A 16,814-nucleotide genomic window follows, 5' to 3' on the forward strand; every position below is an offset into this window, starting at 1 on the left:
AAAGAATTTTGTTTATCACCATACTGTCTGAGACAAATTGGGAACAATATAAATGTCCATCAACTGAACACAAATAATTAACGGTTTGGGGATACTAAATATGTGCCTATTAAAATGACGTGTGTGTGTGTGTGTGTGTGTGTGTATGGACATTTACATGTGGTATATGTAAATCTATACCAAAGTGTTGAGAGATGGTGAGTCTTTCAGATTATGCATGGTTTCAGACTTTTCGGAAAGAAACATTTTTCAACGTCATTAAAAAAAAAACCCATGGACATCAGAAAGAATAAGACTTGAGCCTCTTAATTCTTCTTGTGCATGAAATGTTCACTGCACTTTTTCCAAAATGGACATACTAAATTCTTTTTGTGAGCACGTGTCGAAGATAGATTTTTAACTCATCAATCAGACAGCTAGCAGAATAGTAAAGCTGGTTTACCACTTTATCTTTTACTGCATCCTTTCTTTACTCCTTTATTTTGGCTGGATTTCCTGTTCAAGTATTATCTCTTGCTGCAAGAAAGTATATGGGTTCTGTCACGTGTTTTCATTTTTAATTTACATACAGCGAGTGTCACTCTCAGTGTACAGTTCTGAGTGAACAAATGCACAGGCATTTAACCACCACCAGATTCAATACGGAACAGTTCCATCACTCCCCAGCATTTCCTTGCATGGCCTCTTTTCCTTCAACACCTCCCCACCCCCAGCTCCTGGCAACACTGATTTATTCTGTCCTTACAGTTCTGCCTTTTCCACAATGCCATATAAATGAAAAAGTCTGACTTCTTTCCCTTAACACAATGCATTTAAGATTCATGCAAGTTGTTGCATGTATCAGTTGTTTGTTCCTTATGGATGGACTACAGTTTATCTATTTACCAGTTAAAGGACATTTGCTTTTCTTCCATTTGGGGGCAATTATGAATAAAGATGTTATAAACACTTGTGTAGTTTTCTGTGTTAACCTAGGTTTTTATTTCTCTTGGATAAATAACGAGGAGTAGGATTAATGGGTTGTATGGTAAATGTATTATATTCTTTAGAATACATTTTTAAATAAAAAGTTTATAAAACATAACCAAAGTCAAAACCCTGATAGACTGGTGTTTTCCTACCATTGTCAACTTGTTTACTGCTTAAAACAAAATAACCCACGTATCTGACACTCAAATTTGGAGCACATTAAAACACAGAATTCAGAGCATACAGTTATCTATATGACAGATACTATTAGTTCTCCTGCAGTATTTGTTAACCCATCTTCCATAGTAATAAAATGTTTAGCAGGCCACACGTGGACTACGTTTCCCTGCTGCCCTTCAGGTACATCTGGCCTTGTGACAGAGTTCTGAGCAATGGAACATATGTAGAAATATCCTGCAGCAACTAACAGAACCTTCCTTAAGAGAAGGTCTCTTTGTTGTAGTCTCCTCTCCTGTGGCTGGACACAGCTGAATGATTGGCTAGAGCACTCACTGGTGCATCTGGGACCATGTGGACCAAAGCCACAGGTGGGGAAGAGCTAGAAGGAACCCAAGTCCAAGGATTTGGGGGAGAGGAGGCACCATACCAGCCCTAGATTACTTACCTCCACACTGCCTTTTTCAGAGAGAGGTTAACTTTGCTTAAGCCACTATTGAGGTTTTCTGTCACATCTTTCTATAACCCTAGTATAGACTGACACATTCAATTCAGATTATAAAATGACAAATTGACTCAAGATTCTGTTAACTTACTATATGTACTTAAAGCACTAGGAGAGCCACAGTTGGCAGAACAGTACCTTAATAGAAGCTCCTGCAAAGCGAGAAAGCTGTTTGATATGCTGTCCCTGCTTGCCAATGATGGCGCCGACTGATAGGGCTGGGATAAACAGATGAACGGTCTCCGTTTCTGATTGCTGTTGGAAAAGGAGGACAGGGATATGCATGCTTACTTGCTACAAGTCAGGCTTTTATTATGGTTGGCATGCAGATGGGGACATGCACATACAGTAAGAATACTAGGAACGTTTTAGAAAAATCACAATGCATTGACACGAATTTGTAAATTACATAACATGACAAGATGACTTCATATATTCATCCTCAAAGCATCTGCATTTAAGTTTTCACTTTTCTCTACACAATCTCCTTAAATGTTAAAATGTCACTCAGTTAAAGAGTTAAAAGATAGGTAGACATTATAAAGTTTAAAGAGAATAGAGGGACAAAAAAAAAAAAAAAAGAGGGACAAGATTGAGTTAAATGTTATAAGATTCGCACACGCTACATCCAAGGTAAATTCTTGACAAGCAAATTAAATTCTGGGCTACATATCCAGGGACACCAACTCTGTAGTAGCCATGTAGGTTTCACTTTTTTTTTTTTAAATCCAAGGCCTCATAGTTATTTAATGATAAAAACCAGTCTAAAAACATCATGACTTCCGAGCTAATATTCATTTGGGATAGATATTTGTCATTTTCACTGACCATCATCCACTTCTTGCTATTTTTTAATTTTTACTGTGCTTTAAGTGAAATTTTACAAATCAAGTCAGTCTGTCATACGAGAATTTATATACGCCTTACTATATACTCCTAATTGCTCTCCCCCTAATGAGACAGCACACTCCTTCCCTCCACTCTCTATTTTTGTGTCCATTTGGCCAGCTTCTGACCCCCTCTGCTCTCTTATTTCCCCTTCAGACAGGAGCTGCCCGCATAGTCTCATGTGTCTACTTGATCCAAGAAGCTCACTCCTCACCAGTATCATTTTCTATCCCATTGTCCAGTCCAATCCCTGTCTGAAGAGTTGGCTTTGGGAATGGTTCCTGTCTTGGGCTAATAGAAGGTCTGGGGACCATGACCACCGGGGTCCTTCTAGTTAGGTTTCACTTCTTAAAGACCTGGAGAGTGAACTAACATTACATAGAGAACAAATTTACATTTGGGGGTAAAATGTCATAAGAAACTTTCCCATATAATTCTTTATTGCTTCTAACTCTACCTTTCCCCTTGCACATAGACAAATTAGAAAACTAAAGGCTAACTAAAAAATTCATGAATGAATTTTCTCTCTATACCTCTTTCCTCCACTGCTCCCCATCTTAAACCAACTATGCCCTTCCTTAGACTCTCTTCAAATAGTCACTCTTGCAGAGCTAAAGGACACATTCAAGGGAACAGTTCACAGCTAGCAGGTTCCCAACAGGGCCAACTGAAGTTTCAATAATGTTACCATTAAGGGTTCTAAAACACAGAAGCAGTACACATGTATTCATTCAGTTTACACTTCGTTTATGCTCTAACAACAGTAAGAAAAACATGCTTCCAAGGATAAATTCCAAGAAACATTTTAAGTTTAAAAAAAATTCAACTCTAGGAAATATTCTTTACTAAAATCACTCATCTCTAATCATTTGTTTTATCAGCATTTGTGTAAACAGACATACTAAGTTTGTACTGGATTTTTTACACAGGTATTTCTTTGGTATTCCTGTTCTTGCCAAGACAATGTAACACACTGCAGGTATTAAGACTGCTGTCAGCTGAAGAAAGTCTCCCTATATCTCCACAAGCATTCTTAGGGCAAACACACCAGAAGAGGACTGGCCTCCCCACTAAGCCCTTGACTGTGGAGGTTTGTGACAGGGGCCTGTCCTGCATCAGTCAAGGACACCAGATAAAATTATTTCATTCTTCACTATTTCCAACAGTGCCTCTCTTTGGAAGGCACTATATATCTCACAGCCTGCCAGTGTTAAGCAAGCACCATATACCATCTATCCCAGGGAGATACTTTAAGGTCTTATTTTATAACTGGATAGAACAACTGAATTAATGTTGACACTGACGATAAAGTGGTCAGTGTTACCATTAATTTATTGTCATTCTGGTTCTTACACTGCAACAACTGATGTGTTAGTCTTAACCACATTTAAAAAAAAAAAAAAACGAGGGTAGAATCCTAAATATTTTATCTTACTGAGACCATCTATATTATGCTGATTCTTTTTGGGTGTAATAAAGACCTTTTCAATAATCAGAATAAATCTAATGTGTAACTCCACCAAAATCTACCCCATAATATTTGGCCATGACGATTCAGTTATTTGCTTCCTGGACTTTGTTCCAGAAAGAATTTTATGCTACTTACAAAATGACACAATCTAGGATGATAAAGTAGGTGAAGAAATAAGAGCACAAGGATCTGAACAGAAAAGAAGCCAAAGGTGCTATTACACAAATTTGGCGTTAAGCTTCCTAAAAACTATTTAAAAAAAAAAAAAAAAGTTGCATGATTTATTATGCTTATAAGAGAAAAAATAAGCGTGCTTAGTTGGAACTGCATCACCCCAAACAACATCCTTAGAGTCCCAAGACCTTGCAAGCACAGCCTTAAGTGTGTGTCTTAGCCTTGAAGATACTGAAGACTCCTGCTCCGAGGGACACTCAGGCAGAACTATGTTGTAGTCTCCAATGCTGAACAAAAGCAAAACAATCTGACATAGGGATAGAAGGCTACCACTGTTTCCTTGGTTTTTCAGGAGTAGAGGGTGAGGGAGTCTCTGGGTGGTGCAAACAGTTAATGCACTCAGCTGCTGACCAAAAGGGTAAAAGTTTGAGTCCACCCAGAGATGCCTTAGAAGAAAGGCCTGGCAATCTATTGAAAACCAGCTGTTGAAAACCCTATGGAGCACAGTTCTCCTCTGACACGTGGGGATGCCATGAGTTGGAACTGACTGCACGGCAACTGGTGGTGGTGGTGTGGAGGGGAACCCAGCCCCGGCGTGGAGGGGAACCCAGCCCCGGCGTGGAGGGGAACCCAGCCCCGGCGTGGAGGGGAACCCAGCCCCGGCGTGGAGGGGAACCCAGCCCCGGCGTGGAGGGGAACCCAGCCCCGGCGTGGAGGGGAACCCAGCCCCGGTGTGGAGGGACAGGGAGTAACTAATCCGATAGGAAGATTAGGAAGAAATTTAAGGGAAAAGCTGTGTGATGCTTTAGAAACGGGACAGCTGTCAGTGGAGAAGGGCCTAAAGGTCTACAATACAACACAAGGAAGGAGCAAAGGATGAAAAATTAATAGGAAGATAGAAAAATGTACTAAACTGAGATGAAAACAGAAACGACAACTTGTCAAACAGAAAAAAGCAGAGTTAGATGCAAACCAAGTGTTTCTCCACACCAGACGATGGTGCCTCTGACTGACAGTAGTCTGTGTTCTTGGCAATAGTGCCTAAATGAAAAGTTGACTCATCACTGTTTACAGCTCGATGAAGACATTTCTAAGCATCACCCAATTCCCTCTGTTCCAGTTCCATATCCACCAAGCATCTCCCTGACTATAAATTACTTTTTTTTTGAAAATTATATATCTGTATTTATTCTATATTGATTTTGAATCAATTTCATATCATTGAAAAAAGTAAATGTTTATAATTACTTTTCAAGGAAATTTTCCTCCTGGGAATATGAGGCAGCTCACATAAACTCTTATCTACTTGACAATCATTAAATTGGCTTTCCTCTTCTTGAAATAGATTAAATAGATTCTCCTTTTTGAGAAAACTTAAAAGCTTGCCTCCTCCCTCTCAGGGTCTGTGGGATTCCCTTAACAGGTATTACTGCTAAATCCAGTGGGGGCAAAGTCAAATAGCTGTCCCCACAATCTGTCCTCCATCCCTTTTAGTAATAGATCCTGCGTTTAGCTGGGCACATGGCTGTCCCAAACACAGAAAGCTTTCCAGCTTCTCTTGCAGCTATGTGTGGCCAGGTGTCTGTGCTCTGGTCAACACAATACCAGGAGAAGCATAGACGAGCAATTTTCAGGCACTACCCTCAAATAAGGAGGTTGCCAATTTCTGATCCCTTATTAGACCCAGTGGCTGAGCTTGAGCCGTTACCCTGGGCCAGGAGATGGCATGCTAAGCAGAAAGCAACACCAGTCCTAGATGATGTATGAAACCACTACCAGCCCCAGATTGTCTACCCTTGAAATCATCTCATGGAAAAGGAAAACTCATTTAAGCTTTTTTTTTTTTCCCTTATAACTCACAGTAAAGCCCAATCCTGATACAGAGAGCATGCCAAAATAAATTAAGAAGCATGAAAACAGACATGTAGCAGCATGCCATAGAGGTTTTTGGTCTGGTATTTGTCTACAGGTTGGAAAGTAGGTATTTTGAGTTTTTTTTTTTTTAATCACGCTTTAAAATACTAAACACGGCAGAAACAGGGACAGAGGTGGGTGATGTTTATGAAAATATTTATTCAAAATATCTTCTATGCAGTAGTCTTTCCAACATTTCAAGTCCACTATCCACAGACTAGTAGTTCTTTCTTGTAGAACAGTGGTTCTTCAAAATGAATGACCAGAAACTCCTGATGACTTTTATGAAACATTCTGGAGCTTCCACTTGCCCCCAATGGAATTTTAATTCACCTAAGTCCAAGGCGACCAAAGGTTCATAACCAGTTCAGAAACAGCAGCTGTTTTTAACCTCCCATGTCCATCCTACACATGGGAGTCATCTAAGGAGCTTTCAGAAATTACGATACCTGGGACTCATTCCCACTGTATACTCCTGGGGATTCTAATTCAAAAGGTCTGGGTAATTCTAATGTAAGTACATTTTTTTCTTTAAGACCAAAAACAAACCCATTGCTGTTGAGTTGATACTGACTCACAGCAACCCTATAGAACCAAGTAGAGCTGCCCCATAAGGTTTCCAAGGCTGTGTTCTTTACAAAAGCAGACTGCCACATCTTTCTCCCACAGAGTGGCTAGTAGGTTTGAACTGCCAACCTTTTGGTTAGCAGCTAGTTCTTAGCCACTGTGCCACCAGGTCTCCTTTTCTTTAAAATGGGGTAGAAAAGCTGTCTGTACCTTACAGAAGATGCCAACTATAAATGTAGATGAAAGAAGAAATAAAAACAGTAGTAACTGATTCAGGCAAAAGTCAGCAATAGATATCATACCTACTGGGCAAAAAGACTGTTAGGGAGCACTATACCCATACAGTCTCAAAGTACCACTTATTAATTGCAAATGGGAAAGGTATCTTTACAATGGAGAAATGTGGCACATGATCAAATTTAACATGACCAGTAATACTGACATCACGACCAATAATGGTACAAACTGACAGACACAGTAAGAAGGTGTTCCAATTCCTCCTCCCCCCAAAAAAGTATAACCTGAACCTAATTATGAGGAGGCAATCGGGCAGATCCAAATTTAAGGACATTCTATAAAACCACTGACCTGGATTTAAAAAAAAATGCCAATGACATGGAGGGAAAAAAGGGTTTAGGTATATTCTAAATTTTAAAAAGACATGATAACTAAATATAATGCATGATCTTTCGTAGAATTCTTTATTGAAAACAGAGTTATAAAGGACAATACTGGGACAACTTGGGAACTTAAATACAGACTGCTAAATAATAAATATCGTGTCAACATCACATATAAGAAATATACATGCAACATCCAAGGGATGCTTATTTGTGGGAAGAAAAGGCAAATGTGTGCACATATTTTTAAACAGCAGCTAAGATTTCTTCTATTTTGGAGAAAAGATTAGGAGAAATGGGTCTCTTTTCCACTGTTAAGTTCTATGGATAATTCCTGACATGTTCCTGGAGGTCCAATGCTAATAGAAAGATGAAGTTAGCAGTAGATTCAGCTCTCCAGAAAATCAAAGAACACATTCATCTTCAGTAAGGACATACAATATATACACAATTTATCAACCATTCTAGCTAGAGAAGAGATTTCTTTTCTTCTTAGCATTTAGTGTTTTGAGTGGAATCTCCTACACCCATTCAGGGAAATACCCAGGTCTAATAGACTGGGGACTCCATTATTTCATTGCCCAGAATACGTGTAAACTGTAGGGTGAAATTCTGCAAAAAAACACAGACTGCTGAGACTGTCCACATTTTATCCCTTTTAGAATATGAGTTTCCTTTACCCATCCTGAGACCACTAGACCGTTAGGTGTCTGTGCTCTCGCCCTCTTCTTGTATGTATGTTTCTCTCTCTACTGTTAGCAACTCTGCATCTACTCCTGCTTCTAACTGCACCTATTTAGTGTAAATACCTCAGGAGATGCAACACCTAGCCGGGTGAGGTCTTCCTTTCATTTAGTCTTGACTCACATTTATCAGGGTAAGTAATGAGCATTGACCTCTTCTGCCATTCTTAAAACTGGTATATTTAAATCACTCAGACATTTCACACTGTAAAATGTGCTTCAGAAATATAAGTTTTTACTTAATATGCTCTCGCTTCTCTTAAAACAATCTTAATTTTTCTAACACGGGAACCCAAAACACAGAACTCTAACAGTAAATAAAAAATTGACTAAATCTAGAAAAACTTACACTCTTTGATTTATATATATTTTTATTATCTAGTAATTCACTTTAGGAGCTTTTGTTGCTGAAGCAACCACATAAATAAGCAGAAAAGCTGTGTCCCAGGATGTTCTGTTACACCACTGCTTGTGATGTGAGAGGCTTTACTGATAGCAGCCTGACGTGTGAACAAACAACAGGGAAAGAGAAGAGTTACCGGTGACATCTCAGTTTACAAACTGGGAAAGTGAGGAAGGCTAAGCGACTTGCTCAGAGAGACACCTAGGGGCAGCTAGCAGAAATTTAGGTTAGATGTGAACTTCCCTAGCACAGAATTCTTTAAATAATCAGCTTTTTTTGTGGCTTTTAAAGCCTCATTTCACACAGACTGTTGGGTTTTGGGTGGGTCAGGGATATATACCTGCCCTAAATTCCATCATGACAAACTCATCTATTTGTAACAAAGAAACTAGTAGGTAAATTAGAAGTTAAAGGCCCATATACTGAAGCTCGTCCTCGACAGCAGTGGGTTTGGGTTTTTATACTGAAACTCATACTATCAAATTCTTATTCAGTTCTGTAAAAACTATAAGTGTTTTACCTGAAAAAGTGCTTAAGGGTAATTCATCTAGTTTAACTTCTTTATTGTGCAGAAGAGGTAACACACCCAGAGCAAAGAGGAATCTGACCTAAAGTGACACAAGCTCCTGGCAGAGCTGGGGCTAGAACTGGGCTGTTACCCCCAGGGCTCTTTCCGCCAGTCCCCATTAGCATCAAATTCAGGTACATTATCGTGGTAACTGGAGGGAGACAATCGCGTAAAATGTAATTAACAGCATTCTAGGATCTTCCTTCATGAATTTTTTTTTTTTAATCTCTTCCTCACCTATTTGCCTCTCTCCTTAGCATTTAATGTACTGAGTGGTGTCTCCTATGCCAATTTAGGGAAACACCCAGGTGTAATAAGTTGGGGAGCCATTGTATCACCGCCTACAATACATGTAGAGTAAAATGCAGGTTGGAATTCTGCTGGGATGCTACAGATAATGCAAAATGAATTCGGTCACATTCGATATTTCATTGACATTTTAAGGCCTGAGTTCACCTTAAATTACTGGGCTTTGTCATGTGGTGTACAGGTCCAAACACTTTCGAGGCAGCAGATAAGAAAGAGAGGAAGATGCAAGATGCAGGCGTTGCCAACAGTAATGATAGAAACACACACGAAAGAAGAAGGCAAGAGCTCAGAACACCTAACAGTCTGGTGGTCTCAGGACGGGCAAAGGAAACTCATTCGGAAAGGGATTAAACATGGACAATCTCAGCAGTCTGTGTTCTTGGCAGAATTCCAACCTGCATTTTACTCTCCATCCATTATAGGCAGCGATATAATGGAATACCAACTTATTACACCTGGGTATTTCCCTAAATTGGTACAGAAGGTACACTCAATACATTAAGTTCTGAGGAGGAAGCCAAACAGGCAAAGGAAGAGATGTAAAAACAAATTCATGAAGGAAGATCCTAGAATATTTGTTGTTAAGTATATTTCACATGATTATCTACCTCCAATTATCACTGATAATGCACCTGAATTATGAACCACTTTCAACATAATTTATTACACCAAGTGTCTACTGTGCTGAAATATTATCATACTGTCACTGGTCTCCTTTTTCTAACCTCAGGGGAAACACTGTTCTTAAAAAAAATAAAGTTCCTAAAAGCTTCTCTTAAAAGCAATCCTCATAATTTAGAAATAAATTTAAATAAAAACAAGGTTTATTTCTTACATCATCTACCTCTTTACCAGAAAATAAAAACAAAAGCTGTTTATTATACAAACACAAATTCATTTGTGAGCAAAACCATCTGAGCTGACTAGTTAAAAAGACATAAGCTTCCAACTAACAAAAGTAATTAAAGATAATTCACTGTGAAAACTCCCTTTCCCTGGCAACCCTACTTTATACCCAAAACCAAAACACCAAGCCTATTGTCGCTGATTCAATTCCAACTCATAGGCGACCCTATAGGACACAGAACTGCCCCATAGGGTTTCCAAGGAGCCGCTGGTGGATTTGAACTGCTGACCTTTGGTTAGCAGCTGAGCTCTTAACTACTGTGCCACCAGGGCTCCACTTTATCGCCAGAACCCTCAAAATGGAAAATATGTCCGGTCTTTCCTGATCTTTCAAAGCAGTTAACTTCCAGGTGATAAATATGAAAGAATCCTTTTTAAATCCTTTCCTTCAACCTTAAAACAAAACTAACCTCCTTCCCTCTCCTGCAATTAAGTCTCAAACTTTCCTTTTGGCATGTAAAAGCATACGTGGACAATCCTACCATCCAAATACTTGAGAGGAAATAACTCACACTGTGTTGTTCTCTACAAAAGGGAAAATGAGAAGGTTCCACTGACAAGAACTGGAGAATGTGTACTGGTTCTAACTGTTCACATGGGAACTAAGTTTTACTTTAGGATTTTCCCAAGTAGCATTTACTGTCAAACTCTTGAGTGCAGCAAAGCCTGACTGTGTCCCTTCAGCTGCATCCCACTCAACTATGAAGAAAGTCAAGGCACATTATCTTACCTCAAACTGTGGGTAGGGAGGAGTCATGGCTGAAGGGGGCCCTGAGGTGGGAGGTGGCATCCCTGAAGTGGGTGGGAACAGACCCAAGGCATTCAGATTTAATCCAGGAATTAAATGTGCTTGAAGCTGCAATGGCAAAAAGGTCACTTAATTTTACAATTAAAAGATCAAGTGTAAGCGAGCATTTACAAGTGACGATATAATCAGATTGTGACCTCTGGTGCCTAATAATGAAAAAAATTGTTTTATGACTCAAATTTTAGAACACAGCAGATGTTCAATGTGGCTGTACTTGAGTATACAGCTTACATTTGTTTGTGTTTCTTGGTATTTTCAATCTGTGTGATGGTTTGTCCTCTCCTTTATCTGCAACAAAACTGAAGTTTTCTCAAGGGCAGGGAACACGGCTTTCCCTTCCCCTGCATCCAGCTCACAGTGCTGAAACAAGTAAGTACTCTGCATACTGTGGGCACACAGTAAATACCGACTGACAAGTCCTGTATTAGTCAAAAAGGTAAACAAACAGGATTTGTTCACTGAAAACAAACCAGGTACATTGCTCCTGTTGTTGTTAGGTGCCGTCAAGTTGGTTCTGACTAATGACAACTCTATGTATAATAGAACCAAACACTGCCGGGTCCTGCGCTATCCTCACAACGGAACCAGTTACACAGAACCTGCTGTTAAGAGATCTTTGCTCCTCTGACAGGATCTGGCACACAAGGTCAAGCCCTTTGGAAATTAGTTTCTTAACCCTATGCAACTGCTGCCACTAATATATCTTTGGAGTGGAAACACGAGCCAGGAGGAGACTTTGGTTTTGTTTCGTTTTACAAGGTGTGAGGAAGTAGAGGTAGAAATTAGAGTTAAGACTTGAGCATACTTGAGACTATCTTAAGGGTAAAAAAAAAAAAAAAAGCCTATGGAGTTCGATTTACGCCCAAGTGACTGAAACACCTGAACAACCAGTGATAACGTGAAGGTAGGCAGACAGTCCAGTGGGGTACGATGATCAACATTCTGGTCTCTTCTCACAAAGGTAATATGCTCTCACATGTCCCTTCTCTTAGATTTAGTGTTTCAGATGACAGACCCAATTTAAGGTTTTTTTTTTTTTTTAATTCTCAACGATTTACTTCAAAATTCAGGATGAACTTCTGATGTGTTCCATTGTCAGCACCATTCCATCCATTAAGGAATGTCAGTAATTCACTTTAATAGCCTTAGTTGCACTACCCAGATCGTTTTGTCATTTGAAATTCTTTTTACTCCCAAAGTTTATATGAGTAACCAAATAAGTTTTAAGCTTCTATTCTTAACAATGCCTTTTATATACTCTACTTCTGTTGTAATACTAACAAGCATGCAAAGTACACAGAAGCCCCATTTTATAGGTGAGGAAACAGGCTCAGAGAGACCAAGTAAATTGTCCAAGAGAACAGAGCTGCAGCTAATATATGGGTGAGCTGGGATTCAAACGCAGGTCACATACCTCTAAAGCTCACATGACTACTACACTAAGCTTCAAATCAACATTATAAAGGAAATATCAAGCTTTTGTAGGTAGGTATTAGCCTTACTTCACAGATAAGGAAACCAAGGCTTAGAAATACTAAATAATTAGCTAAAATCACAGGACTGCCCAGCATTATGACAAAGTCTTTGTTTTCCCTACTTTCCCAGGGTACCTCTCATGGTGCTAAAAACTGATTTAGAAACTACCTCCTATGATGATGCCACTAAAGAAATCAGTATTAATGCAACTGAAAACATCTTTTAACTACTCAGGGAAAGAAAGACATGTTCTTCATATTAAAACTAACATTCATAGAAGCAATATCATTTTCATAAGACTCCCTGATTTTCTTCATTATCTCTTCCTCAGCTTTGGCACATGTTTCAACACTGCCTTTAACGGTAATGGTGCGTTCCGGATTATACAGCGTCAGTTCCTGCAATCTGCAGAATTAAAAAGGGAAATTAAGGAGAAAGACAGTTAATAGTTATTCAGCCACAGATGGCAATTAAAAGCCAACTGTGGAGGCTGGTCAAACATGAAATGAGTAAGCCCTGAAAGACATGAATCCAAGAAATGTAAAGCTGCAAGAGAAGAAAATACCTCCTTCCCACCCTCTCCACAAAAAGTACTGGGTGTATATATATAGTTCAATTAAGTCCCTGTTTAAACACAGTTTACATCTTGACCACTTAAACCATTTTCACAATTTAACAGTGAAATGCAAAGGAAATGATTGGAGGGAACAACAGTTTTAATGGAAACCAAGAATCAGATAATACATCACCTTTAACTAGTACATCCCTACTCTGCAGTGACCAGTTCTAGGCATAATGTCACCAAGCAAAGCAGCAGCATGAAAAGATTCCAGAAAGGCAAACCACAACTCATGTGTCTAAACTTTTTTCGTCAAAGTAGGCTAGAGGAAATAATATAAATCAATCTACCTTGACTAAGTAAAAAAAAAAAAAGTAGACTGATGACCACTTAGACAATTAAAACGTTAGACTGCAGCGGCATTATTCAGACCCTCCCCTCACCCCTCTGCTTGACCCAGGTCCTGCCGAAGCTTCACAAATCACTAAGATTACACCTGAGACCACGTTAAGCCTGACCTAATCAATCACAAGCCCCTACAGGGAAAGCTAAGGGGGTATTTGGTACCACTCTCCTCCCCATTCCCAGAGTCACATTTTTATTTTCACTACTAGTAAAATGCCTTAGGCTAAACTTGAGACAGATGACTGAGCTAATTACTCCTTAACTTTCTCTCACACTAAAAATGTAAACATCTATACAATGAAGCTTATTTGTCTTAGGCTACTTAAATAAGAAGTTTGTAATCTGAATCGCAGATCTCAAGCCACCTCCACCAAGTATTTTGTATTGATTTTTTAGAATAGCTGCCTCTAGGATAGCTTTTTATTTTTTTTTAAACTCTCTCCTTTCTGAGCATAAAATTCAGTATGATCACTTACTATATTTAACATTTCATGTTTTTCTTCCTTTCTTTACAATCAAATTAGGACTGTCCTACTTTCTTACCACCTCTTCTTTGAAAACTCCTTGCTCCACAAACATTTTGCCTCTGTCTTTCTCTACCATTCTTTCCTCAGTTCATCACTCTCTTCCCACCTCATCTTCCTGGGCCCTTTGACAGATAGTAAGAACAGTTGCTCCCAGAAAAAGATAAATGTTTCCATACAATTTCAGAGCATTCATGGACCCTAGGTGCAATAGCCAACCTCCAAGATGGCCCTGGATGATGTATAGTCCCCTCTCACACCAAACGTGGCTGACTTGTGTAAACAATATTAGAAAAATGACAGAGTGTGACTTCTCAGGCTATGTCATGAAACACATTGCAGTTTCTGTCTTGCTCTCTTGGATCATTCACTCTGAAGAAGTCATCCATGTCTTAAGGATATACTCAAGCAGTCCTGTGGAAAGGCCCATGTGGTGAAGAACTGAGGCCACCTACCAACAGCCAGCATTGACTTGTTAGCAACACCATGAGACCTCATGACAGAATCATCTAGCTAAGCTGCTCCTGAACTTTTCTCTTTTAATTTTATTGTGCTTTAGGTGAAAGTTTACAGTGCAAATTAGTTTCTCATTCAAAAATTTACAAATTGTTCTGTGACATTCGCTGCAATCCCCACAATGTGTCAGCACTCTCCCCCTTTCCTTCTATACCCCAGGTTCCCCGTATCCATTCCTTCAGTTTTCCTGTCCCTTCCTGCCTTCTTGTCTTTGCTGCTTTGGGGCAGGTGTTATCCATTTGGTATACCTGATTGAACTAAGGAGCACTTTCCTCATATGCATTATTGTTTGTATTATAGGCCTGTCTAACCTTTGGCTAAAACGTGGACTTCGGGAGTGGCTTCAGTTCTGAGTTAGCAGGGGGCCACAGACTCAGGGATTCCTTCAGTGTCCATCAGGCAAGTAAGTCTGGTCTTTTTTGTGAATTTGAATTTTGTTCTACATTTTTCTCCCCCCCCCGTCTTCTACCTTCTCTTGTGATCCCTGTCAGATTCATCAGTGGTGGTAGCTGCGCACCATCTAGTTCTTCTGAGCTCAGGCTGGTGGAGGCTGTGTTCCTGAATTCTTGACCAACAGAAATTAGGTGAGACAAATGCTTACTGTTGCTTTAAGCCATGAAATTTTAAGGGTATTCTGTTATACAGTAATAGGTAATACCCTGGGTTATATACTCCAACTTTGGAAATAAACGTCAGAGAACTTGCTCTCTCTTGGATCATGGCAATATGAATTCAGCTGGGAAATGTGAATGCAAAACATTTAGCTCTCCCTGTCTCTTCAGTGGGAACAGATGCTGCTTAAATATGGGTTACAACCAGAGAGTAGGCAGGAGACTGAGTCTGCGAAACTAAATTGTAAGTGTTGGGATACAAGCAAGCAGAAACAGCTGTAAAGTGAGAGACGCTACACCTAATATGTAGCATACAGCTTGAAGATAGTGTTTGAAAATTTCCTAATGCAAAGGAAAGCAAGGCAACACTTACGGAGATATTGTGATTTTAGTGTCTGTGTCTTGTTCAATTTTTTTAAGGTTTCTTCCTTCTTTACCAATAAGTCGGCCTACAAAGTTATTATGAGCTAAAATCTTCAAGGGAATCTCTTCAGTGCTGTAAATAGAAAACCGGCCATGAAATCAAAGTAAGCCCACTCTTGGGTAAAAAGTTAATATTCATTCATTAAACATTTTACTTCCTACCTGCCATACAGAAAGCATCACGCTTGATACAATTTAAAACTTGCTGACTGTTAGCCTATATTGTGGCAAGGCATGAACGGAGGGAGTGAAAAAAACATTAGCAAGTATTTGGATAGAAGTTAATTTTTTTTATAGTAGTTTTTCTTTCATTCACTTTAGGGAGTATCTCCTTCAATGATGGATTCTAGTAGCTCTTTGAAAACACCTCTTACTCAAATCCATATCCCTAAACTTTTCCCTAGTGGAAACCCTGGTGGTGCAGTGGTTAAGAGCTACGGCTGCTAACCAAAAGGTTGGCAGTTTGAATCCACCAGGTGCTCCTTGGAAACCCTATGGAGCAGTTCTACTCTGTCCTATAGGGTCGCTATGAGTTGGAATCAACTCGATGACAAAGAGTTTTTAATTCAGAAACTGCCAGTATCAGAACACAATGTACAAATGCAAACTATTCTAAGTTTAATATCAATTTTAGAATATATATCTAGAGATACATGCATAACTTACAGAAAGAAACTCAACACTGGTTACACTTTGGGGGAAGAGTTTAAGAGCAGGGGGCAGAGCTTCACTTTTCATTTTGTTTCTGAATTTCCAAGTCATCACATATCACTTAAAAAACGTCACTGGGGTTAAATGGATGGTGGGCTTTTTATTTTTCTCTACACTAAAAAAAAAAAAAAAAAACCATGTAATTTTATAATACAGCACCATATATAACACCCTATAGGGTGGCGTAGTGGTTAAGTGCTATGGCCGCTAACCAATGGGTCGGCAGTTCGAATCCACCAGGCGCTCCTTGGAAACTCTATGGGGCAGTTCTACTCTGTCCTATAGGGTCCCTATGAGTCGGAATTGACTCAATGGCACTGGGTTTGGTTTTTTTTAATAGCTAAAATACGTTTACTAATGAAGTACTGGTGATTAGGTTCCCCGGCTAAATGAAGTGCCTTACTCTGGATTCTACATTTAGTGTAGCACTGTTCTGTACAGTAAAAGTAGAACAGAATCCAGCCTCTACTCAGAGGTCCTGAGAAAAAGACACTTAGCTCCAACCACGAACACCCAAATAAACCTCCAGTTAACCTTGGCACATGACTAGGGATTGCCACTACCTCA

At 39.4% G+C, this 16,814-nt stretch overlaps 1 protein-coding gene across 2 annotated transcripts in view; it reads right to left on the minus strand.

Moving 5' to 3' along the window:
* IGF2BP3 (insulin like growth factor 2 mRNA binding protein 3) overlaps positions 1 to 16,814 on the minus strand; it is a 128,813-nt gene that overhangs the window by 3,756 nt on the left and 108,243 nt on the right. For both annotated transcript variants that reach the window (XM_049894153.1, XM_049894154.1), the window contains 4 exons: positions 15,487 to 15,609; positions 12,768 to 12,903; positions 10,945 to 11,070; positions 1,790 to 1,906 (listed from right to left, as the gene is read on the minus strand). In XM_049894153.1, the coding sequence (XP_049750110.1) occupies positions 1,790 to 1,906; positions 10,945 to 11,070; positions 12,768 to 12,903; positions 15,487 to 15,609 (502 nt within the window). The remainder of the gene's footprint in view (positions 1 to 1,789; positions 1,907 to 10,944; positions 11,071 to 12,767; positions 12,904 to 15,486; positions 15,610 to 16,814) is intronic.

Source organism: Elephas maximus, chromosome 8 (genome assembly GCF_024166365.1).
Source record: "Elephas maximus indicus isolate mEleMax1 chromosome 8, mEleMax1 primary haplotype, whole genome shotgun sequence".
Classification (NCBI taxonomy): Eukaryota; Metazoa; Chordata; class Mammalia; order Proboscidea; family Elephantidae; genus Elephas; species Elephas maximus.